At 38.4% G+C, this 25,364-nt stretch overlaps 1 protein-coding gene across 1 annotated transcript; it reads left to right on the top strand.

Moving 5' to 3' along the window:
* Positions 1-910: 910 nt before the first annotated feature.
* krt8 (keratin 8) lies at positions 911-5,812 on the top strand. The gene is made up of 9 exons (XM_053643824.1): positions 911-1,382; positions 2,882-3,090; positions 3,656-3,716; positions 3,854-3,949; positions 4,038-4,202; positions 4,323-4,448; positions 4,592-4,812; positions 4,914-4,957; positions 5,058-5,812. The coding sequence occupies exons 1-9, from the start codon at positions 1,005-1,007 to the stop codon at positions 5,261-5,263; spliced, it is 1,506 nt and encodes a 501-aa protein (XP_053499799.1). The 5' UTR covers positions 911-1,004; the 3' UTR covers positions 5,264-5,812.
* The last annotated feature ends 19,552 nt before the right edge of the window (positions 5,813-25,364 follow it).

The raw sequence follows: 25,364 nt of genomic DNA, 5'->3' as shown, positions 1-25,364 counted from the left end.
AACATTATGTGTCTCTTTATGTGATTATTTTCACATAGTATTTTATTCTACCTGTGCCTGCTTCATTACTACTTATTTGCCTAACTATATAAGTGATACATGAAAACAATTCTTATGTGTCTAAACCTAGAAGCAGGCTAAGCATAAATCCATAAATTCATTATAAATCCCAAAGGCACGTTTTTAAAGGTCTTAGGATTCCATTACTAAGGGTATAAAAAAAACACCACAAGAAAACAAGGGTTAAAGGGTGTGCTGAAGGTAATGCCAAAACAAAGGCACCTATCACAACACACTCATATGGCATGTTGTCTGTGCAAAAGCTTGCAAAGACATCTCATACCTTATTTGAATAGGCAAAAGATTTTAAAGCCATTTCAATGTGAGGTGATTATTTGAATATCCTAGGGCTGTAGAATATGCAGCATTGCCTAGCAGGTAGAGGATGTTGGGTGTCCTGTCCATCATTTTCTATTGCATTTATATTTACTTGATCATAAGTAAGAGTGCAATAGCTGTCTTTCTTTATACCTCTGTTTATATCTTTGCTCAAGGTGCTGTTTTTTTGTTTAAAATGTTTCATTTATTCTTCTAAAGAATGATATTGAACAGGTAAGTAATTTGATATGAGTCACTACCTTTCAAAATGCCTTTTTGTCACAGACACTAATCTAAGAAACTGGCCAAAAAAAAAAAAAAAAAAAGGATAGTAAAGAGGGTGGGTTTGGCGCAGGTAATGATTAAATGAAGAATGCAAGGAGAGGGGTGTTGAGTTTCAGCCCCACCCACTCTCTACTTGACACCTAAGTCCACTAGCCAATCAGAACTATCCTTTAGCTCCTCCCCAGCCCTGTGCTTCTATACTAAGAGGGCATAGTTGGCTGTTCTGCCTCATCTGCTAGGGTTTCTCCATCACAGCAGACGCGCTTCCCCCTTGCCGTGTTCTTTTCTTATTCTCACTCTCTTACTCTCAGCCGCTTCAGGGCAGAAGATCTGCAGGTACAATGTCAGTAACAAGGAAAACATCCTACTCTGTGAAGTCCTCTTCCTCCGTGGCTGCACCACGCAGCTTCAGCAGTCTCTCCTACTCAGGCCCCAGCCTGGGCAGACAGAGTTACACAGCACGCAGCTCCTATGGAGGAACCAGGAGTGGCTTGGGAAGTGGGAGCTACATCAGTAGCTCCGCAGCCTATGGAGGTGGCATGGGTCTCGGTATGGGAATGGGTGGTGGGGCTGTGGCACCCATCACAGCAGTGACATTCAACAAGAGCCTCCTGGCCCCTCTGAACCTGGAGATCGACCCTAACATCCAGACTGTCCGCACACAGGAGAAAGACCAGATCAAGACCCTCAACAACCGCTTTGCTTCCTTCATAGATAAGGTGGGTGACTGCAGCATTTCAATATATCTGTGTCTTTTTCTCTCAAGAAAATGTGAAATAAGGCATATACCATTCTGACATACTAGTGACTACCAGATAGTCATGACTGAGAACAAATAGCAAGAAATTAACTGAATGATGTAACTGATGAAGTCTGTTAGGAATGGGGAAAAAAACGGTAAATAGAGAGTAATTTGTACTGTGGATATACTTCAAAAAGTGATGCCCACTAAGAATAATTTGGTTCGTTGGGGGGGGGGCCTTGAAAAAGTAACTAATTCATACTACAAATAATGTATTCTGACAAACACATTACAAAAAATGACTGATTCACAATAAGTGTAGTGTATCCTGTGAAAAAGATATTGCAAAAAGTAGCTGTTTCCCACTTTGATGTTTGTAATAACTTCCTTGCCACAGAGAAGAACTGTGTGGTTGGGAGGGGAATTGGGTGTGTCACTGGTCAGAATAAAATGGGTTTACCTTTGCAGCAGACTGCCGTGAGGGTGTAGCTCAAAGCTCACGCCCAAAGTCAAAGAAATTTTGAAACTTTGTATCTAAAATACCCTTTGTTACACCAGTATTTTTAATATTGTCTTGGTACTGTGAAATGTTTTGTCATAGTAATGATGTTACAACTTACTTTACATCTTCAGCTGAGAACTTTTGTGCCATCAGACAAAAGACTATTGTCGCCTGAACCTACGGGACCTGCTCTACAGTGTTAATATTTAATCAGGAGAGGTGGTGTCATGTTCTTGCAAACACATGAACACATTACATAACAAGCCCTCTAGAGGCACTGATGACGAGAAATAATTTGCTTTTGATTATACATAACATTACGACCTAGAAATGTTTCTGGTTTTCCTTATCTTATAGCTACAATCTGTTTGGTATTACACCAACATTTTAATGTAGTGTCAGTGAAGACAAATAGTGTTGTAGTTTAGCATAAATGAAAACATAATTTTCACATCAATGAATCACTACTTACACATTCACACACTCCTGTGAAAGAATCAGGCATATCTCATACTAAAATCTCTTTCTTAATGCAGTGGTCCAGTTTTACATCGTAATTTTTTCTTTGTTCCTTTAACACCCCCCCCCCCCCCCAAAAAAAACCTAATAAAAAAACACAGACAGGAAAAACGGGGAGGTGGGTATAGCGTTTGTGAATTCACCCACTCCCTCCTCTTGGTTTTCAATTAGAATGTGTGTCACAGTTTCCTTGGAAAAAAACACCGCTATCCTGCAAACAGTAACTCATTCCATACAACACTGGGCCAACAAGGTTCCCGTGATGCTCACATGGTGCCTCTTGGCATTTGGTTGTTTCTTGGTGCATTAAATGTCGGTTTGGCCCAGAAACCACAGCTCCATTCATTTACTGACTGTAACTGTGGTCTGGGCACAGCGCCCTTTGAAGTGTCGAATATGGCATTGATTTGTGCTCAGACTAAAACAATAACTCCTTTCTCCTTTTCCCCACTCAGGTACGCTTCTTGGAGCAGCAGAACAAGATGCTGGAGACCAAATGGAGCATACTCCAGGAGCAGACTACCACCCGTTCCAACATTGACGCCATGTTCGAGGCCTACATTACCAACCTCCGAAGACAGCTTGACAGTCTGGGCAATGACAAGATAAAGCTAGAGGCTGACCTGCACAACATGCAAGGCCTCGTCGAGGACTTCAAGAATAAGTTAGTATTTGGTTTTATTCCACATGTTACCTTTGCTGGACTCTTTCCACTATTGGATTATAGTGAATGGACGGTGCCCAAGTTTTGTAAACGCATGCTTTTGTGGTACACTTAAGTGTTCCAGTATAAATAGGTCTCCATAGATTTCAAAACCATGTGTCCAACATAGACCTTGCAAAACGAAAGAAAATGCAGTCTCCACTCCTCATGATATGCAAACATACATTAATTTAGGCAACATTACTACATGTCATAAATTACACTGATGTCAACCATTATGCCAAGGCAACTGAGCAAAACTGACCTCCCACCTCTCCAGCAACTAAAAGCAAAACTGATAGGTTCATAAACTTTCTACATGGAGACATTATATACAGAATGTTGACTTGAGACTTGAGGCATGAGATCCAATACAACACTGCTTCCCTCTAGTGTACACACATGTTATTGTTCTTAGGAAATAATAGTGTCGTTTAGTTCTATTCAATATGTGTTGCAAACAATACAATAAAAAAATGGATCTTGGAGTGCCTTCTGACATATTTATAATATGACATTTCTTCAGGTATGAAGATGAGATCAACAAGCGCACAGAGGCTGAGAACGACTTTGTCCTCATCAAAAAGGTTAGTGCAGATGGCTTCTGTACATAAACTGATAAATGCATTTGGGTTTTTCTTTTTTTTTACAGTTACGACACACAGGTATGATTGAGCTTATAACACTAATATTACATTTAAATTTAAATTGTTGTGTTTTCCAGGATGTGGATGAGGCCTATATGAATAAGGTCGAGCTGGAAGCCAAGCTGGAGAGCCTTACAGATGAGATCAACTTCCTAAGGCAGATCTATGATGAGGTAAACCTGCATGTTTTATTTATTTATTTTTTTATTTGATGTTTTATGGAATAATCACTCATTATATCATACATTATCTGCTTTGTAGGAGATCCGTGAGCTTCAGTCTCAGATCAAGGACACCTCAGTGGTGGTGGAGATGGACAACAGCAGGAACCTGGACATGGATGCCATTGTGGGTGAGGTCCGTGCTCAGTATGAGGACATTGCCAACCGCAGCCGTGCTGAGGCTGAAACATGGTACAAGTCTAAGGTATGGTATATTTCTGTATACAGATTGATTTACATGATCTTGACTACATAATTCTGCATAGGCTAAATAGGCCATTCATAGAACCAATCTCAACAATTTTATCATTCTTTTCTGCCTTAGTATGAAGAAATTCAGACATCTGCCAGCCGGTATGGAGAAGATCTCCGATCAACCAAGGCAGAGATTGCTGATCTCAACCGCATGATCCAGAGACTGCAGTCTGAGATTGATGCTGTGAAGGGACAGGTAAGATTTCAACAATCAAACTGTAACATGTTCTAGATGTCCATTGACATGCTTAACAAAGAAAAGTTAAAGTGCTAGCAAATGAAAAAAAAATGGTTCACTTAAGGATTATTACTCATAGTGTCTTGACTTTTGCCCTTTAGCGTGCTAACCTGGAGAATCAGATAGCCGAGGCTGAGGAGCGTGGAGAATTGGCAGTGAGGGATGCAAAGGCTCGTGTCAGGGATCTGGAGGATGCACTGCAGAGAGCCAAGCAAGACATGGCACGCCAGATCAGAGAGTATCAGGACCTGATGAATGTCAAACTGGCCCTGGACATTGAGATTGCCACCTACAGGAAACTCCTGGAAGGAGAGGAGGACAGGTGAGTTCATTATAAAGTAATTTCCAAGCAAGTTTTCCTGTTTTTGACCTAATATGGTACTAGTTAAAAGAAAATAACCATTTTTCTTGATTTACCAACAGACTTTCCAGTGGAATCAAGTCAATCAACATCTCAAAACAAAGCTGTAAGTTTTAAATCTTCATCATTTTATTAGAATAAACCTGATATATGATATACTGTACATTTTCATTTATTTATTTGTTTGTTTGTTTGCATCCCTATAGCGGGCTACACCCCCTTCCCTATGGAGAGTGCTGGCAGTGCCTACAGCAGCTACTCTAGTGGTTACTCTAGCGGTTATTCCGCTGGTTATGGTGGTGGCTTTGGCGACAGCAGCTCTACCCAGAGCAAGAAGAACATCGTCATCAAGATGATTGAAACCAAGGATGGCAGAGTCGTGTCCGAGTCTTCTGAAATTGTCCAAGATTGAATGGAGAGTGCACTTTCCACTTCTGCCCTTTAACTTTGTCTCGTTTTTTCCCTTCCTCATCCTTCCTCTAAACATGTAACAGTTGTCTGAAGTAATTAGTTGCAGAAGGATACAACTATAAAGCAGGCTGTAAATCAATAAATCCTTAACTCTGACCAAAGGGTTGCAAGGGACCAAACAATATCACCTCACATTGTGCCTTAGGCTTGTTTCTGCATAGTGCACTAAAACAAATATTCTCAGTCTGCTCACACAAGCTGTACTGTCTTGCACAACATGTTCTCTTCTTATGAGCTGGAGAATGCTAAATCTGCCACCAACATGAGCTACTCCTGTGACTGTACTCATTGCCCTGTGACAGTAGTCAGGTTTGATTATGAAGGGTTCGTATTTGTGTTGAAGGCAATCATGTTTGTGGCAGATCCATGTTATGCACCTGCTCTTTAGAAAATGTCTTCCCCAATGTATGCTGTCTGATGCAAAAGGAAAGTACACAGAGTACCAAAAGGTGCTGTTTTTGCTACCATTAATAAAGTGTTTACTTAAAAACGTTTGTATCATTTCATTCTTTGAGTTTCCATCTATTACTGGTTGGGATGTATAGATTTGCTCAAATACTGTATTTCTAAAGCACACATCATCTTAAAATTCAAAATAAGGTGAAGACTACAAACCACAAAAGCAGTTTGAGTGCTCTTGTGTGGGGAGGTGACCACGTGCCTGAGTGAAGTGTCAGAGTATTGGTGTCATGGTCAACATGAAAGATGTGGTTAGGTGGCAGAGTGTTAAACTTTCACTGAAGCTGGAACAGTCAACTAATAATATTACAGTGTTACAGGTATTAAAATAAACAATACAATGTGCAAAATTAGTCTTTGTGCAGATGATATAGTACATTTGAAAGACCCACATAAATCACTCAGAAAAACATAAAGAAATGAATTATCAGAACTGTCAAAATATCCCATTAATTTTGCAAAATCTACAGTCTTACCACTTAAAGGAAATCACTGGGACCAAGCAACTGAACTATTAACAATTCCACTTTCCACTTTTAACATTAAGTATCTTGGCATCAACCTTTATATATACACTTTTCCAGCCTTTTTTTGCCCTGGGCACAAATTTTTTGAGATGTGTTGCGGCTATGAAACTCAAAATTGCCTTATTTTTTTTTCTTAAAATAGTACATTTCCTCAGTTTAAACATTTCATACGTTTTCTATGTTCTACTGTGAATAACATATGGGTTTATGAGATTTGCAAATCATTGCATTCTGTTTTTATTTACATTTATTTACATTCTACACAGCGTCCCAACTTTTTTAGAATTGAGGTTGTGTGTGTGTGTGTGTGTAGAGCCGAGCAGCATCTCTACTTTCTGCCAATGGTGAGAATTTCTTTCTTAAATTGCTGCTAAATCTCAATAACACTCTATTGACCACTTGCACTTTTGCTGCTAATTAGTATGTTATGTTTACAGTTACATTTATTATTCTATTGTAATATCTCTTTGCACCTTATTCCACACAAGAACTGTGTACTGGTCAGTGCTGCATTGCACTGCACTGCGTATTATCCTGCACACGTTTAGTTAATAAATAATAAAGCCACTTTATATACTTGTATATTTGTATATATATATATTTGTATATATATATATACACACACACACACACACATATACATTTATATGTATATGTAAATACAGACAGAATGCAATAATTTGCAAATCTCATAAACCCATATGTTATTCACAATAGAACATAGAAAACTTATCAAATGTTTAAACTGGGGAAATGTACCATTTTAAGAAAAAAATAAGGTAATTTTGAATTTTAACTTAACTGACGGTAAGTAAGTGACGGGGGACAGCTGGAAAAGTAAGTGTTACTAAAAAGAAACAGCTGGAGGAACATTTTGCAACTAATTAGGATAATTGGCAACAGGTCAGTAACATGATTGGGTATAAAAAAGAGCATCTTCTGGGCACAAAACCTCAGAGTGTCATCTTTCAAAAGAGACCAAAACCATGCATGTACTCCAAATGGTTCAAAAACAGCTTTAGTTTTAATTTGGGTATGCCTTGGATAGGCATTTTAGGCTAATTTTACTGAAACTTCATGGGTGTAAACTTAAAATAACTGCAACCAAACACTTCCTATAACTGGAGATCAGTCTTTCACAGCACTGTGGTGGAATTTTAGCCCAGTCTTTACTGTAATCACTGTAAGTGCTACTGGTATTGAGTAATAGAAGTTTGAATACACTGAAACAGTGTTTCGGGGTTTTTTTCCGCCTCGTTTTTATTTATTTATTTATTTATTTATTTATTTCATACAGAGTCCTACGCATGCCCACAGCTGGGAGCTATTAGCTGTAAACACAATTGGACCACAGCATGAAGCCTTTCCTTGTCCAAGTTCAAATGTGATAACAATGCCAAATAAAATGAATGTTTTACACATGTTTTTCTAAGGGTATGTCCACTCGTTTTCTACCAAAACCTTTTGGAGACTCCAAAACCCCTTGGTAACCCTGTACACATAACAAGGATAAAAACACTGCTACTCTTGATTTTTCTTATAATTATCATATCACATATCCAGCAATCTACAAAATGTAGATTTATATGTATTTTCATATGTATATTCATAATTGAAACCTTTGTGCATTTTTACGCACTCTTGTGCCATTGGTTACCGAGCTTTATGCAGGGACTTTTAAGTTGAATTGTTGAAACACACCCATGATGCAAGATATCGTTCTTTTCAGCAGTTCACTGGCTACACGATGCCTGGTTGTTGGCACATGCTGGCGTCTGGCAACACTGGGGTGTGAATGAGGCGGAGATGGAAGGAAGTTGCGTGGATTCAGGAAGTGATCCGGAATTAGAAAGTACAGCAAATAGTAATTGGACTTGAGTGGAAAATGATAAAAGAAAGAAAATGAGGAATCAATCATTCGGATCAGATAATGAAAGAGAAAGAGACAGACAACAGGGTAAAAGACAGAAGAGGAGGAATCAGCTAGTGTGCTAAACCCAAAACTGAAAGAAGTGGTCGGCAAAATTGAAAGTGACAAAGGGATGAGAGATGGCAGACTACTGTTGTTTTGTAATGACAAGAAGCAGCAAAAAGCAGCAGTAGGCCTAAAGACTCTGCTACGAATTTAAGTATCTTGTATGGTAATGGAAGAGAAGAACTGGCTGAAAGGAGTAATAACAGGGATTTCAACTGATGTTTCAGTTAAGTCAGTCAACCGGAATCTATCAGGGACAGCAGTGATGGATGTGAGGAGATTGAAATATGTCAAAAATGAACCAAAAATGGAAAGCCTTTCTGTAATGATTCATTTAGATGCCTGAGAAAGTGTATCTGGGATATTTAAGTTACGTGATACGACCGTATGTACCACCACCAATAAGATACTTCAAATGTCAGAAGTTTGGTCATATAGCTGCAGTTTGTAATGGAAAACAACGATGTGCTAGGTGTGGAGGAGAGCATGAGTACAGAAGGTGTGGGCATGGAGTTAACCCAAAATGTTGCAATTGTGGAGAAAGCCACAGTGCGGGTTATGGGGATTGTAAGGTTAGAAAGGAACTCGGTGAAAGTGCAAAATGTAAGAGTGTCAGAATAACCTACATGGAAGCTTTAAAGCGTGTAGAGAAAAATGCAAAGACAAGTACAAGGAAAGCAGATCAGGTGGAAAAATCCTCTACAGTGCATGAACATGTAAGCAGCCAAAGAATAAGTGAAAATACAATGTTGACTGACAAGATATTGTTCATTGCATTTATAGCAGAAGTAGTCAATTGCTCAGCGCAAAGCTGTACAGAAAGAATCACAATAATCCTAAGTGCAGGTAGAAAATATTTGGATGCAGAAGGAGTAATGGTGGAACAAGTAAATGAGAAATTAAAGGTTCAGATAATAAATACACAGGCAGCATGTGGCGGATCTTAATGGTTTTATTCATACTTCAGTGGAATGCTAGAAGTTTGTTATCAAACTTCTAACTGCTATCTGTATGGTATGGGATGGCTATGGCAGGACCTTGATTTTGTGGTCAGTAAACCATTTTTGTGTTGATTCTGATGTATGTGTTGGATCATTGTCCTGCTGGAAGATCCAACCATGGCCCATTTGAAGCTTTCTGGCAGAGGCAGTCAAGTTTTCATTTAATATCTGTTGATATTTGATAGAGCCCATGATGCCATGTATCCTAACAAAATGTCCAGGTCCTCTGGCAGAAAAACAGCCCCAAAACATTAAAGAGCCACCATCATATTTAACCGTGGACATGAGGTACTTTTCCATATGGCTACTTCTCTGTGGGGGCCAAAACCACCTCTGGTGATTATTGTCAAAAAGCTCTATTTCGGTTTCATCTGACCATAGAACTCGATCCCATTTGAATTTCCAGTAGTGTCTGGCAAACTAAAGACGCTTGAGTTTTTTTCTTGAAGCCCTTCCAAACAACTTGTGGTGATGTAGGTGACTCCGGATCGTAGTTTTGGAGACTTTCTGACCCCAAGATGCAACTAACTTCTGCAATTCTCCAGCTGTGATCATTGGAGATTTTTTGAACACTCAAACCATCCTCTTCACAGTGCATTGAGACAATATAGACACGCGTCCTCTTCCAGGTTGATTCATAACATTTCCAGTTGACTGGAACTTCTTAATTATTGCCCTGAAGGTGGAAATGGGCATTTTCAATGTTTGTGCTGTTTTCTTATAGCCACTTCCATTTTTTTTTTTTTTAAGTGCAATATCCTTTTGCCACACATCACAGCTATATTCCTTGGTCTTACCCATTGTTATGAATGACTTAAGGAATTTGGCCTCATATTTATACCCCTGTGAAACAGGAAGTCATTGTTGAACAATTTCCTGTTCCTAGTCACCCAGGTGTACTAAAAAATTGTAAAATATCAATGGGAATATACTTCAAAAAATGTCCTCATATGAATTCATAGGGGTGCCAATAATTGTAGCACAAATATTTAACAAAGATTATAATTTTTTTGGATAAACCTGTGTTTTGTTCGCAATTATTTAATATCCATGAGAGCAGAGAATTTTTTTGTGAATATTTTTAACAAAATATCAAAAGCATAAACAATAAAGACAATTTTTCACAGCCATATTTGCTCATATTTACGAAGGGTGTGCCACGTAATGGAGGCTGAGACGGAAGCAAGTTTGGCAGTTTAATCAAACAACAACACGTCCCAAGGATAAGGCAGAAGACAATAATCATGAGCAGGCAGAGGTCAGGCGATCAGGCAAACAGCACAAACAGGGCAAGGTAAAGAGAAGAAGTTGTAAATGTTATAGAAAATATTTATGAAGTGTAATCAATATGTGTAACTAACATTTGGATTTGTTAATGAAGTATATTCAATATGTATAATCAACATTTAGAATTATTACTTGTAAATGGTGCACTTATATAGCGCTTTTATTCAAAGCGCTTTACACTGCGTCTCATTCACCCATTCACACATACACTCACACACCAATGGTAGCAGAGCTGCCATGCAAGGCGTTAACTTGCCATTAGGAGCAACTTGGCGTTTAGTGTATTGCCCAAGGACACTTCGGCATGTGGAGTCACGTGGGCCGGGAATCGAACCGCCAAGCCTATGATTAGTGGACAACCTGCTGTACCTCCTGAGCCACAGCCGCCCCCTATGCTTTATTACTTAAGCATAATCAAATAATCAATATTAGTTAACAAGCATAATATGTATGTATAATCAATATTTAGAAACATAATTTAAATCCACAGAACAATGTTTGATCAAGTTATAGTCTAAGTGTGTATTGAGTTAGATGAATTCTGTGTCTTACTGTACAATAATTGTTCTTCTGTATCAGCCAGCACTTTTCTGCACAGCAATAAATTGGCATTAGACATTCACTTTTGTAAGTAAATAAACTTGAGGCCAGATACCAATTAAGGAGTTAGAAATTAGGCTAGGGCCTGAGGAAGGGAGGTAGATATCAGCTAGGACAATAGATAGAAACAGACAGAAGCTCATTGAGACATAAGAAGGGAGTGTTGGTCAAAGTCAGGACTCTGTCTGAGTGAAACCTTTTTGTAAAAAAAGAAACCGTGTCCTCATAAAACCTTTTCGTTTCAATTTATTTATTAATTTTCATATGATTCATTTACATGTGATACATTTACATGTGATTCATTTTCATGTGATTCATATTCATGTGATTCATTTACATGTGATTAATTTACCTTTGCTCTTCTCTCCTCCCTTCCCTTTCCCAAATATTTCATTGAGAAAAAGAAGAGAAAAAAAACAAAAAAACAAAGGAAAACAAAATTAAAAGTAGCAACCCCCCCCCCCCCCCCCGGCTCATCATGGCTACTCAATAACTGTCGCTGGTTATATACATATTATAAAACCCAAGAACAGGCACAAAAATTTAAGTGGGAAGTGTCTGTAACTCCATAAAGTATACAATAAAGGGATGCCATTTATATAAATAAATAAATAAATAATCTAAGTTAGGAACGTATACAATACCTGCCTTTGCATTAGAGTACCAGCAACTATAATATATCCACCATTCGCATCAGCGATAACGTTAGTGGACGAAAACTGTAACCTTTTGTCAATTAAAATAGCGACCCCTCCTACTTTCAAATTAAAGTTCAAGTAGAAGACGTTTCAAATATGTAAAAACCTTAGATCTCTTGACAGGAGTACCTCTCCCAGCTGGAGTGGGACCCCCCTCCCCCCATAAAACCTTTTCAAGAAAAACAACTAACTGACATGCTCCACAAATTTAAGATAACATATATACATGATTAATTAATTGTGGCGAAGAAGATTGGTCTGTTTTTAATGAGAAAAGGTAAAACCCTGCCTAAGATGAGTTCGCTGTGGAGAAAGGTATCAAAAGGGCTGTGTGTGTTTGCATAATTTAGACTTTCTGCAGACTGTCTCACTTTATTGTTTCAATAAAGTTTAGTTACTTTTTGACATCTACTAACTCTCTGTCTTAAGCAAAATCAAAACTCCAGAATAAACAGACACAAAATCAAGCCTTGGTAAATGACAGAGACAAACGGCAAATGAGTAAATACTTCACAAAGCACGAATGCATTGAAAGTCCTTTTAAACTGTGTTTGTGATTGTGCTGTGAGATGCAGGTGTGCGTGATTAGAATGAATCTGTGTTCTGGGAATTGCGGTCCATGACGGCGATGTTTGTAGGCCATAGTGCAGGATGGGAATTGTAGTCACTGGTTTGATGTGATATGACAGGGTGGCAATATTAATGTGTGTGTGTGTGTGTGTGTGTGTGTGTGTGTACACTCACAGTGGGGTCCAAACTCTGGGATTTTTTACCATTTAAAACTGGAAATAAACAGAAGGTTTTGAGAAATAAAATTAAAACTAAGAAAGTACCTTTTCAGTATCTTGAATATTTAATATCTATGTCTAAGTTGTACAATATATCTCTTCTATTGAAGCATGTGTTCAGACAGCACTCCAGTGAATTTTATCTAAAATGGATCATGAGGTTTTGCACAAACTTGTGGAGTCCATGCCAGCTCGAGTGCATACAGTCATTAAAGTAAAAAGGGGACATACCATCTACTAAGAAATTCATGTAAATATTTAAGAGTCTACTTTTCACTCAAGTTGTTGTCAATAATATAATTTGTAATGAAACTTGTATTAAATTTGAAAAGAATGCAAAATAGAAGCATTTTCAGTAGTCTCAGACTTTTGGACCCCACTTGTATGTATACTTCACAAGATGCTCAGTTCTTTGTGTGCTGGAGCCACAGGAGGGCAGCAACTCTCCTTGCAATGTGTTCTACACTGTATTACCTGTTTAAACTCAAGTCATTTAACACACTAAACACATATTTAACACACATAAAACACTAAAATGTGTAGAGCAGAGGATCCTCAGGATTAAAACTGATAATAACTGATGAATCTGAGAAATCACATCAAAGTTATCCAGCCATTTTATATGGAATAAATTATGTACAAAAAGCACATTAGACACTAAAGGCTCTTTTTATCCCATAAAGCTGCTAGTTATTCCATGGCTTTTAACTGGGCAACATCAATAGTTAATTTTCGTATTTTCCCTTTTCTTTCTTTCATTTTTTTTTTTGATTGACCCCCTGCTCCTTTTTTCTTTTAAAACAATTTATCTGGCCAGTCATTTGAGTTTTCTGTTAAAAGTGACAAAACAACCAGATGCAATCAATTGTGAACAGCATTCTGCAATGTGTAGTTCAGTGTTTTTAATGTAATCTAGTGGCTGACCAAATATATGTGTGGTACATACTCACGTCATGGCACCTCCATGCCAGGTGCCCTTCCCATAAATTTTCAACTGCTACACACACTTCCTGTTTGCTAGTTTCCTGCTCATGGACTATTTCAAGATTCCTTCATTCAAAGTCATGTTATGAGATCTTGCTGATATTCATATTGCATAAATTCTGAGCTGTTGTATCTTACTTGCTATTTCCTGTGTATGGCCCTGGCCTTGAATTCTGACTACACTCTTTGTATTTACCTTTTGTTCTGGTTTTCTCTGTGGCTCATCAGTGTTTTTGGATTCATTGAACTGTCTCACAAATTCTGATTTATTGATTGCGCTTTTGAGTGAAATCAACCTCCAGCACATTGAGCCAAAAAGCCAAGTCAAGTCTCCAATATTACAATTAGTAGCAAAATGCTACATTCTCTATTTAGGTTTTGGAGTCTGTGTTAAGTGATAGATAAGTAACAGATAAGTTAATATCTTTGTATTTTATTATTTGTCATCATGGAAATTTGTAGCTCAGTCTGTGTTAGATACAAGTGCTGCTTTTCTACTTTTATTAGTTGGTGAAACATCCATGCATTTAAAAATTTAAGTCAGCACCAAAAACAAAGACCAACTCAGTCTTCCACTGAACCTGTCAATGAGGTGTAACTCTAAATCATACCCTGACTATATTATTCCATCCTATAGAACAACATTTTATGTGAGTGAAATATATGGAGATGTATTGTTTGAAAAACAATACATTGGAATGTAATAAAGCAAAGCAAAGTTAGTGGGTATTGATATACTCAGGGCTGTTTCTGAACCTGTCAGCCTACTTTGGACCTCCTTACCCACATTACCCCATAACACCTCTCTTGCAGTCATAACTTGCAGACCACTAGGGGCTCCCTGCAAAAGTCTAGATCACGGTAACAATGGGCCCATCCCTTACTGCCAAATTATTATTTATTTATTTTATTTTATATATACCATGTACCATGAAATGAATGTTGTTCAAATGTAACCTTAGTTGCGATTTACTAAGGAGTACAATTGTAAATTCCCTAAAAATGGCAACAACAAAAAAATTGGGATGGGCAATGTTTCAGATGTAGTCACATGTGCAATTTTACTCATACTTAGAATATACCACCTACAAAATCCTTATTGCATTAATGCATTTCTCTTTTAATTTCAAGTAAATAGATATTTAATAGATAACACAATCTGTAATAACTAGTACTATTGTTTGTTAAGAAAGATCATTTATCATAAAATGATAACTCCTGCAGTGCAGCTCTGTAGGCTGCCAAGTAAAAGTTTGTCATATATGGCAAAATGACTATCTATCTCGATTCTATCCTTGGAAAGCTATTAATCAAAACTATGTAAATAACTAGCTCTCAAACATATGTCAGCTTACTGACATATCTGGCAACTCTAGGGGTGTGGTGTGCTAGGTGAATGCATTTTGTTTTAGATTTGGTCTAGATTTAAGGTGTTTCCAGTTTTCCATTTCTTTTCTCCCCAACATAGGGGAGCAGTCAATGTTTCATTGTTTTTAATAGCACATTCACATGAAGGCATGGTAAATGTGGTAAATGATCTGCACTTATATAGCGCTGTTATCCAAAGTATATTCAATATGTATAATCAACATTTAGAATTATTACTTGTAAATGGTGCACTTATATAGCGCTTTTATTCAAAGCGCTTTACACTGCGTCTCATTCACCCATTCACACACACACACACTCACGGTAGCAGAGCTGCCATGCAAGACGCTAACTTGCCATCGGGAGCAACTTGGGGTTCAGTGTCTTGCCCAAGGACACTTTGGTATGTGGAGTCATGCGGGCCGGGAATCGAACCGCCAACCCTATGATTAGTGGACAACCCGCTCTACCACCTGATCCACAGCCGCCCAGACGTGGCTCAGGGATATGGGATTTCAAAATATCCTTGAGCTTACCCATGTGCTTTTTTTCATTATTTTTTTGCCCAGAGAAAAGCTTGTATAGTATTCTAAACATAGTACTAATGTAGGGTTTGAATTTTGAAACCAGTTGAATAGAGCAGCCTAGCAAGGTAGAGAGGGGTGTACGATTAGAAATCTGCAGCAGCAGTAGTATTTTCAAACCTACTGGAGGCAAACATTTTTACTAATGTTGACTTCAAGCTCAGTTTTGTTATAGTACAAATTTAACTGTGGCTTCTAAATGCAAATCAGACAGTTGATGGAATACACACTCATCTGTGATGGACTGGTGTAGTGGGTGGGTGAAGTCCAGTGTTTCTGGGATAGCCTCCAGGTCTCTCAGAACCCTGACCAGGATAAAACAGTAACCAAAAATGAATGAAATTTCAGATTTATTGCAGCTATATCACAGAGACAAGCAATTTGCCAATATGAATGTTGTGTCCACATTATGTGCACAGAAGAAAACAATTTTTTGACAAAGTTTTGTCAGAGACTAAATTATCTCTGCCAAGTGCACCATCAGTGCACATTCGGATTTTAAAGACAATGTCAGGACCTGATAGAATTGTGTATCATTGCAGCATGTGTAACCACACCTCTTGGTAATGTATTCATTATACCTCAACCCTGTTTTCTTTTTTTTACAGTTACTGTATCTTTGCCAGGATTCCCAGTGCAGTGTTGGTCATGATTAACCCAGAGAATAATTCTGCCACACCCATACATGCCAAAGTTACACTATTATGCCTTATTTTTGTGCTTGGGTTATGATCATGAAATTAGGGCTTGTAGTTTTTTGTATAAATGAGTTTAAACAATAAACGTTAATGAAACCATACTGTACTTAAAGCCTTATATTTACTGTATGTATGTGTGTAACCTCTATTAATGGCACTAGATTTAGCCACATGTATTTTGTAGCTGTTCATGTTCTGCACAGCCTTTTGTTGGAGATCACACTCACTGCCTATTCAAATACACTATATGGCCAAAACATTTGTGCACTCCTGACCATCACACCCATACATGGGTCTTTTTTTGCATTATTTTCTAATATAATACAACAATTTTCATTACAAATTATATTATTGACAACAACTTGAGTGAAATCTAAACCCTTTGGAATATTTGCATAAATATCACAGTTTCTTATAACTGCATTTGGTGTGTCCCCTTTTTACTTTAATGACCGTGTACACTCAAGCTGGCATGGACTCCACAAGTTTTTAGATCAAACCCATCACAGTGTCTTATGAACACATGCTTCAATAAATGAGATTAGGCGTGAGGAAAATCTAACCTTTGGTACAAAGCATTTAACATGGTCAATATCACAAATTCACTTAGATTTAAATCGGGACCTATAAATAGTGAAGAATCTTGAATATTAGTCAAGATATTGAACTTTCCTTTCACTTTCTTTGTTTTAAATTTCAAAATTCTAATACTTTCTGTTTATTTCCAACTTTAAAATGAAAATAAATAAATAAATAAAATAAATAAAATCCAGAATTTCAATGTGCTCTCTGATATTTAGACCCCATTGTGTATTAAACCATTCATGTTCGGTAAATGTGTTATGAAGTAGATTCTGATTTGTGTTCTTGATTTGTCTACACACTGTAAATTTTCTCCTTCTGTACATTGCTCCTTCTAGCCGGTACAAAGGCTGTTGATGTGAAATTCTGACCCTACCATCTGCCTATCACACAACTAGAGTTTCTGTCCAGTTTCGAAAAGTCTGTGCCCACTGTAACCTCAGATTCTAGTTCTTGGCTGCCAGGAGTGGAACCCAATCTTCTGTTGTTGTAGCCCATCTGCTTTATGGTTTCACATGTTGTGTATTCTGAGATACTTTTCTGCTTACAAAATGTAGCTAGTTGAGTTACTGTAGACTTCCTGTCAGCTCAAACTAGTATAGCTGTTCTCCTCTGACCTTTCTCATGAACAAACCATTGTGAGGCACTAACATCATCATGCCACCCAAAGGAATTTGCAGTGTATCATGTATCGCACTACAATTTGTGTTATGCTGAAATTTTTTTAACACTGCTGTTATCATCTATCATTGCTCTTACATAGCTATGCTGCATTATTCTTGTATGTTTTTTTGCTCCTTAATAAGATGCTGTGTTGCAAAAGTTAGAGGCAAGATTAATGGTTTGCCAATGGCATTGCTCTCTGATCACACATTCATCAAGTCTTACTGGACCTGTAATGTTATTATAAAAAGCAAAAGAAGGTGTGGTTTATAAATTCACAAAACAACAATAGGTTTCATATACATTATTTAGTATTATTATTATTATTATTAGTAGTAGTAGTAGTAGTAGTAGTAGTAGCAGTGAGCAACATTTATCTTAAACCATTCAGTTATGTTGATATGTTGATCTAATGTGGCACTGAACCAATGTCATGCAGTTAAGAGTGAAGCAGCTTTATTTGTCATGAGCAAAAAGTTGATGACAATACTTGGTTCTGTGTGTGCACAAAGTAAATCTTTCTTTTGCCTAAGTGCGTGGCTGATCAGATACATGACAGAAAGATAAATACAGTATGTGTTTATTCCACATGATAAATACAGTACAGTGCAGCAGAGGTTTGAGGTACATTTCCTTATGCAAGCACACATTTTCTTTAAATACCTGCCCACAGTTTTTCATGTGCTTAAGTGACCATGTGGCTAAAGGGTGTTATTAAGAGTACCTGTTCTAGCCTGCCTCACTACACATAAACTGACATTGACCATGAAGAATGCAGTAGATGGTAGTAAGTGGAGTGATGCTCTTGTCAAAACACAAAAGCCTGGTGTTGAAACTAGCATGTATAATGACGTACGCCTCTGAAATCATAACATACAGTGACTAAGAAAACTTTTCTCTTTTCAGTAAAGAAAGTTGATGTGTGCTCATGACACAAGAATGCCAATATAAGAAAACATGAGAGTGATCTTGTCTAATGTAATTTCAGAGAAGGAAGGCTTTTTCACATGTGTCACAGCTGTAAAACTCTTTTTGTAAAAGAGCACAGTTATGCTATTTAGGTTGCTTTAAAGCAGGTTTTAGGTTCATCTTTATTCCAAACACAATTTCACTGCACAATATTTTTGCACCACAGTTTCAGCTGGCATTAAACAATAAAAATTTTAGCAATACTTACTGAGCTTTGAGAGTGCAAAGACACCTTGTTAATGAGATGTTACTATTGTGTGGTGATGTCCTATGCATAATGTTAAACATGGTTTGAAATAAATTCTTGGTAAGACCAAGAATAACTATAAAGTAGACCATTAATTAACTGGTTTTGATGTTTGAAAAAGCAAGGTGAATGAAGTTCAAGAGCAAACATGCAGATACAGATCTGTGCCGTATAAAGCAGATCACATTTCTCCCATAGTACTGGTATTAGATTTTTCTCTCAGGAGAAGGGCCATGGGGAATGCAATAATAGATTTATTAGATTCCCAGAGAGAAGTGATAAAAAAAAGTGTGCGTAAATAGCACAGCAACTAGTATTTAAGTAAATAATTCTAACAATTTTCTATTTATCCACCAAGAGTAAACATTCCCAGAGTCTAAGTGATTACTTTCAGATATGTTTTAACTTTGTGTGTAGTTTGAAGAAACGGTTCCTCTTGGAATAACAAGGATCCTTAAAACTCTATAGTTTCCTTTAGGCCTGATCAAAGCAAGGCATGATCAAGGTATTTACTTGTAAGTTGAAGTGGGGTGACATAGTGTACAGTGTCCTCCACTAACATGGGCACCCTTGGTAAATATGAGCAAAGAAGGCTGTGAAAAATTGTCTTTATTGTTTAATCTTTTGATCTTTTGTTCACAAAATTCACAAAAATACTCTGCTCTCATGGATATCAAACAATTGCAAACAAAACACAGGTTTATCCAAAAAAATATTTGTTAAATATAGGTGTGCAACAATTATTGGCACCTCTATGAATTCATATGAGAAAAATATATTTTAAGTATATTCCCATTCATATTTTTTAAAAAAATTGTACACCTGGGTGACTAGGAAAAGGAAATTGTTCAACCATGACTTCCTGTTGCTCAGGGGTATAAAAATGAGGTAACACATAGGCCAAATTCCTTTAGTCATTCATAACAATGGGTAAAACCAAGGAATATAGCTGTGATGTGCAGCAAAAGGTTGTTGAGCTTCACAAAATGGGAAGTGGCCATAAGAATATATAAGCATTGAAAATGCTCATTTCCACCATCAGGGCAATAATTAAGTTATTAAGTTATTAAGTTCCAGTCAACTGTAAATGTTATGAATCGACCTGGAATTGGATGCGTGTTTATATTGTCTCAGTGCAATTTGAAGAGGATGGTTTGAGTGGCCAAAAAATCCCCAAGGTTCACAGCAGAAGGTAGTTGCATCTTGGGGTCAGAAAGTCTCAACAACTACAATCCAAAGTCGCCTACATCACCACAAGTTGTTTGGAAGGGTTTCAAGAAAAAAGCCTCTACTCTCATCCAAAAACAAACTCAAGCATCTTCAGTTTACCAGAAACAACTGGAACTTCAATTGGGATCGGGCTCTATGGTCAGATGAAACCATAATAGAGCTTTTTGGCAATAAACTCCAGACGTGGTTTTGGCACACAGAGAGGTAGCCATATAGAAAAGTATCTCATGCCCACAGTTAAATATGGTGGTGGCTCTTGTTTTTGGCTGTTTTTCTGCCATAGGACCTGGACAATATGTTAGGATACATGGCTTCATGTACTCAAATATCAACAGATGTTAAATGAAAATCTGACTGCCTCTACCTAGAAAGCTTAAAATGAGCCGTGGTTGGATCTTCCAGCAGGACAATGATCCAAAACATACATCAGAATCAACACAAAAATGGCTTACTGACCACAAAATCAAGATCCTGCCATGGCCATCCCAGTCCCCTGACTTGAAACCCATAGAAAACCTGTGGGGTGAACTGAAGAGGAGAGTTCACCAGTATGGACCTCGAAATTTGAAGGATCTGGAGAGATTCTGTATGGAGGAATGGTCTTAGATCCCTTGCCATGTATTCTCCAACCTCATCAGGCATTATAGGAGAAAACTCAGAGCTGTTATCTTGGCAAAGGGAGGTAACACAAATTATTGACTAAAAGAGTGCCAATAATTGTTGCACACCTATATTTAACAAAGATTTTTTTTTTGCATAAACCTGTGTTTTGTTTGCAATTGATTGATATCCAAGAGAACAGAGTATTGTTGTGAATTTTTTTTATCAAAAGTTTACACAATAAAGACAAAGATAAAAAAATTTTCACAGCCTTCTTTGTTCATATTTACCAAGGGTGCCAATATTAGTGGAGGGCACAGTGCAAAACTAGGTTATTAGAAATGGGCCAGGATTTTTAAGGCTTACCATTTTTTTTTTTTTTTTTTTTTAATGGCAGAAAACTATTCTGTATTCTGTATTCATTCACAGCGACAATTCTCACTGTGTGTATTATTACAAGGTTTCATGGAAGGAACAGGTGCTTTATAAGATGGGGTGTGACACTGAACAGATGCTGCACTATTATTACCTGCACGCAACAGTGAATTTGAAATTCATTAGCAGTGTAACTTGTGCTATTGGACCATACTGGCATGACCCCACAAGAACCCAGCATTTTTGTTTTCAGGATTAAAAAGAAAATAATCAGATCTTTGAGTTTTGTACAGGCATTCCACTAGACTACTCACATTATTTCAATCAACTGAATTCCAAAAAAGTTGGGATGTTCTGTGAAATATAAATAAATGTAAATAAAAACAGAATGCAATGATTTGCAAATCTCATAAACCCATATGTTATTCACAGTAGAACATAGAAAACATATTTAAAGTGAGTAAATATACCATTTTAAGAAAAAAAAAAAGGTTTGAATTCAATGGCCGCAACATGTCAAGTTGGGACAGGGCAACAAATTGCGAAAAACTGTGTCTACAATTTTTTTTAGAGCAATTTCAAAATGTTCCTCAACATAAAATTGCAAAGACTATGAATATCTCATTATCTACAGCACATAATATCATCAAAAGATTCAGAGAATCTGGAGAAATATCTGTGTGCAAGGGACAAGGTTGAAAGTCAATATTGCATTCCCGTGATCTTCCGGCCCTCAGGCAGCACTGCATTAAAAACAGGTATGATTCTGTAATGGAAATCACTGCATGGGCTCAGAAACACCTTCTGAACTCATTGTCTGTGAACACAGTTCACGTGCCATCCACAAATGCTGGTTAAAGCTCTATCATGCAAAGAAGAAGCCATATGTGAGCATGATCCAGAAATGCTGCTGTCTTCTCTGGGCCAAAGCTCATTTAAAATGGACTGAGGCAAAGTGAAAAACTGTTCTGTGATCAGACGAATCGAGATTTGAAATTCTTTTTGGAAACCAAGGACAAGGACTAAGTTCAAATGCTCAGTTCAAAAGCCTGCATCTCTGATGGTATAGGGGTGCATTAGTGCCTATGGAATGGGCAGCTTGCATATCTGGAAAGGTGGTGGAAGGTATCTACAAGTTTTAGAGCAACATATGCTTCCATCCAGATTCCATCCCATCTTTACTTCTGAGAGACTCTGCCTCTCTAAAATATTATTTTTATACCCAATCATGTTACTGACCTGTTGCCAATTAACCTAATTAGTTGCAAAATGTTCCTCCAGCTGTTTCTGTTTAGTAACACTTTGTACATTTATTCAGTTTAAACATTTGATATGTTTTCTATGTTCTATTGTGAGTAACATATGGGTTTATGAGATTTGCAAATCATTGCATTCTGTTTTTATTTACATTTATTGACATTTTATACAGCGTCCCAACTTTTTTGGTATTGGGTTTGTATAAATGCAAGTTTGTTATGCAAGTTAGATACACTATATGGCCAAATGTTTGTGGACACCTGGCTATCCCACCTGTATGTGCTTTTTGAATATCCAATTCCAGATTTAGTCTTTCTTTTGCTGTTATAATAACCTCCACTCTTCTAGGAGGGCTTTCCACTAGATTTTGGAACATGGCTGTGTGGATTTGCCCATTCAGCCACAAGAGCATTAGTGAGGTCAGGCACTGATGTCAGGAGGAGGTCTGAGGTGCTGTCGGTGTTACAGTTCACCCCAAAGGTGTTCAGTGGGGTTGAGGTCAGGGCTCTGTGCAGGCCGCTAAAGTTCTTCCACTCCGACATTGGCAAACCATGTCTTAATGGAGCTCGCATTGCCTGGAGAAGAACCCATGCAGCTGGGCCGGGCTCAGTTCTCTTTGAATACTTGGTCATGCCATTCAGCCCCACTAGTGGTGTTTCTAGCCCTGGTCAGTGACATAATCTGGGACTTCCTGAACTGCTTTGTCTTTGTGTACCTTGAAGATGTCCTGATTTTCTCCAGAACTCCTATGAAGCATATCTGCCATGTTTGTCAAGTCCTACAGCAATTCCTAGAGAACTGCCTGTTTATTAAAGCAGAGAAAAGTGAACTCTGTGTCCCCACAGCTCCAGCATTTTGCTACGGTTCACCAACTTTTACCACTGCTTTATCGGGGACTACAGCCGGGTAGTGGCACCCCTCACTAGGCTCACCTCCACCTCCACTTCCTTCGTATGGACCCTTGAGGCAGACGTTGCATTCACTGTTTACCTTTGCCCCTGTGCTCATCCAACCTAATCCCTCATGGAAATTCTTTGTGGAGGTGGATGCCTCCAATTCAAGTGTGGGTGTGGTGTTCTGCCAGCGTTCAGTTCCCGACTAGAAACTTCACCCATGCACCTTCCTTTCCCATCGCCTCTCCCCCAGGGAAAGTAACTACAATCTGGGGAATCATGAGTTGCTTACTGTGACATTAGCCCTGGAAGAATGGGGACACTGGCTTGAGGGGTCTGAGCAGAACGCCAAATGCCTCAACTCTTGCCAAGCTTGCTGGGCCCTGTTTTTTTGGGTGGTTTAACTTCACTATCACCTACTGCCCCTGCCCTAAGAATGCTAAGCCCAATGCCCTCTCCTGCCAGTTCACTCCAGAAGAAGATGCTTTGGGTCCCGACACCATCCTCCCTCCAGTCTGTGTGGTGGGGGAAACACATGGGAGATTGACTCTGTGGACTGAGAACTCAATGCACCCAACACAACTCCGGTAGCAGGCCTCCTGGCCGCTTGTTCGTCCCTGACTGAGTACATTCCCAGGCCCTCCAGTGGGCTCACTGTTCCTGGTTTGCCACCCACTCACTCTCTACTTCAGAATCTGCCTTACTCCCCCCTCACTTGTGGCATGCTGACAAAGCACCCAATGCTGCCAACCTGGGTTTGATTCCAGCACTCAACTGCACTTTTCCCACACTCTTCTCCTACACACCCCCTCTTCAAGATACCCTTAAATAAAACCCACTCAACCATGAATTCCTGTGTCTGTGTTCTGCGTTTGAGTCCCCTCATCTCAGGGGTCATAACACTTAGTTCCAGTAAAGGAAATTGTAATGCTACAGCATTTGTCAGGTGTCCACAACATATAGTGTATGTTTAAGACACTAGGACCAAAGTCTATGTTTTATTGTGAGGACAAAACAGGATCAAAACCAGGAAACATGGAACAAAGATCAAGGCTTAGTATGGGTCTGGCGGATAACACATAAACAATACTTCTCCCTGAACAAAGACACACGAGGGGTTTAAATACAAAACATAATCAAACAGGGATAACGCAAAACAGCTGAGACATTAGGAAATAACAAATAACACAACAGGGGTGGAGACAGGACAGAAACCAAAACAAAACACACATGTAACAGTAAACACAGTTCGACAACCCGGAAGCGCGCACCGTCACTCTACGGGTTGTTGAGCATGCTGCTTGCTCCGATGTTTAGTGTGAGGGGAAACCTCTGACATCCAGAGTGTCCCTGCACTTGTTCTAAGCCATACACTAAACTGTCAAGAGCTTGTTAATTACTTGTTGACATGGATTAAGCAATAACATACTGGACAGATTTACTCCAGTGCCAGGTTTGGGAAACCTGGAATATCACCCGAATATCCATCCATCCATCCATCTTCTACCGCTTACTCCTTTTCAGGGTCACGGGGGAACCTGAAGCCTATCCCAGGGAGCATCGGGCACAAGGCAGGGTACACCCTGGACGGGGTGCCAGTCCATCGCAGGGCACAATCACATACACACTCACACACCCATTCATACACTACGGACACTTTAGACACGCCAATCAGCCTACCATGCATGTCTTTGGACTGGGGGAGGAAACCGGAGCACCCAGAGGAAACCCCCCACCTGAATATCACCCCAGATAAACATAGCATTTCCATTTATAACTCTTTATTGCAATACCCAGTCATATACAGTATGTGCCTTGGTGGGATAACATGTTTGCAATGAAATCTGTCCTCTAATGGCATTAATTGTATTAGTAAGTTTTTCCTGATGATCTGTCTGCTGTGCTGTTTGCTGCTCTTAAATACCCTTATCCATAGGCTATTTATAATTACTATAAATAATAAGCTGGTATAACATCACGATAAAAATCAACTAATTATTGCAGTTAAGTATTTAGAGCAAAATTAGCTGTAAAACTCCTTGAAGTTACTTGTCTGCTTGAAGCAATTCCCACCTGGTCCGAACAACGAGTAAACAAATAATTTTGGTACCAAATTTGTCATGAGAGCATTGTACATTGTTCAGACAGCCTGCTGTACTAAATAGGGCATTACTTACTACCTACTTACTGAAAATGGCACTATATAATTAATGAAGTAAAAAAAGAAACATTAATATACACATACGCCTGCACACAA

The sequence above is a fragment of the Ictalurus furcatus genome, chromosome 15 (assembly GCF_023375685.1).
Source record: "Ictalurus furcatus strain D&B chromosome 15, Billie_1.0, whole genome shotgun sequence".
Lineage (NCBI taxonomy): Eukaryota > Metazoa > Chordata > Actinopteri > Siluriformes > Ictaluridae > Ictalurus > Ictalurus furcatus.
The sequence above is the reverse complement of the archived record's forward strand: the minus strand, read 5'-3'. Positions and strand labels throughout refer to the sequence as shown.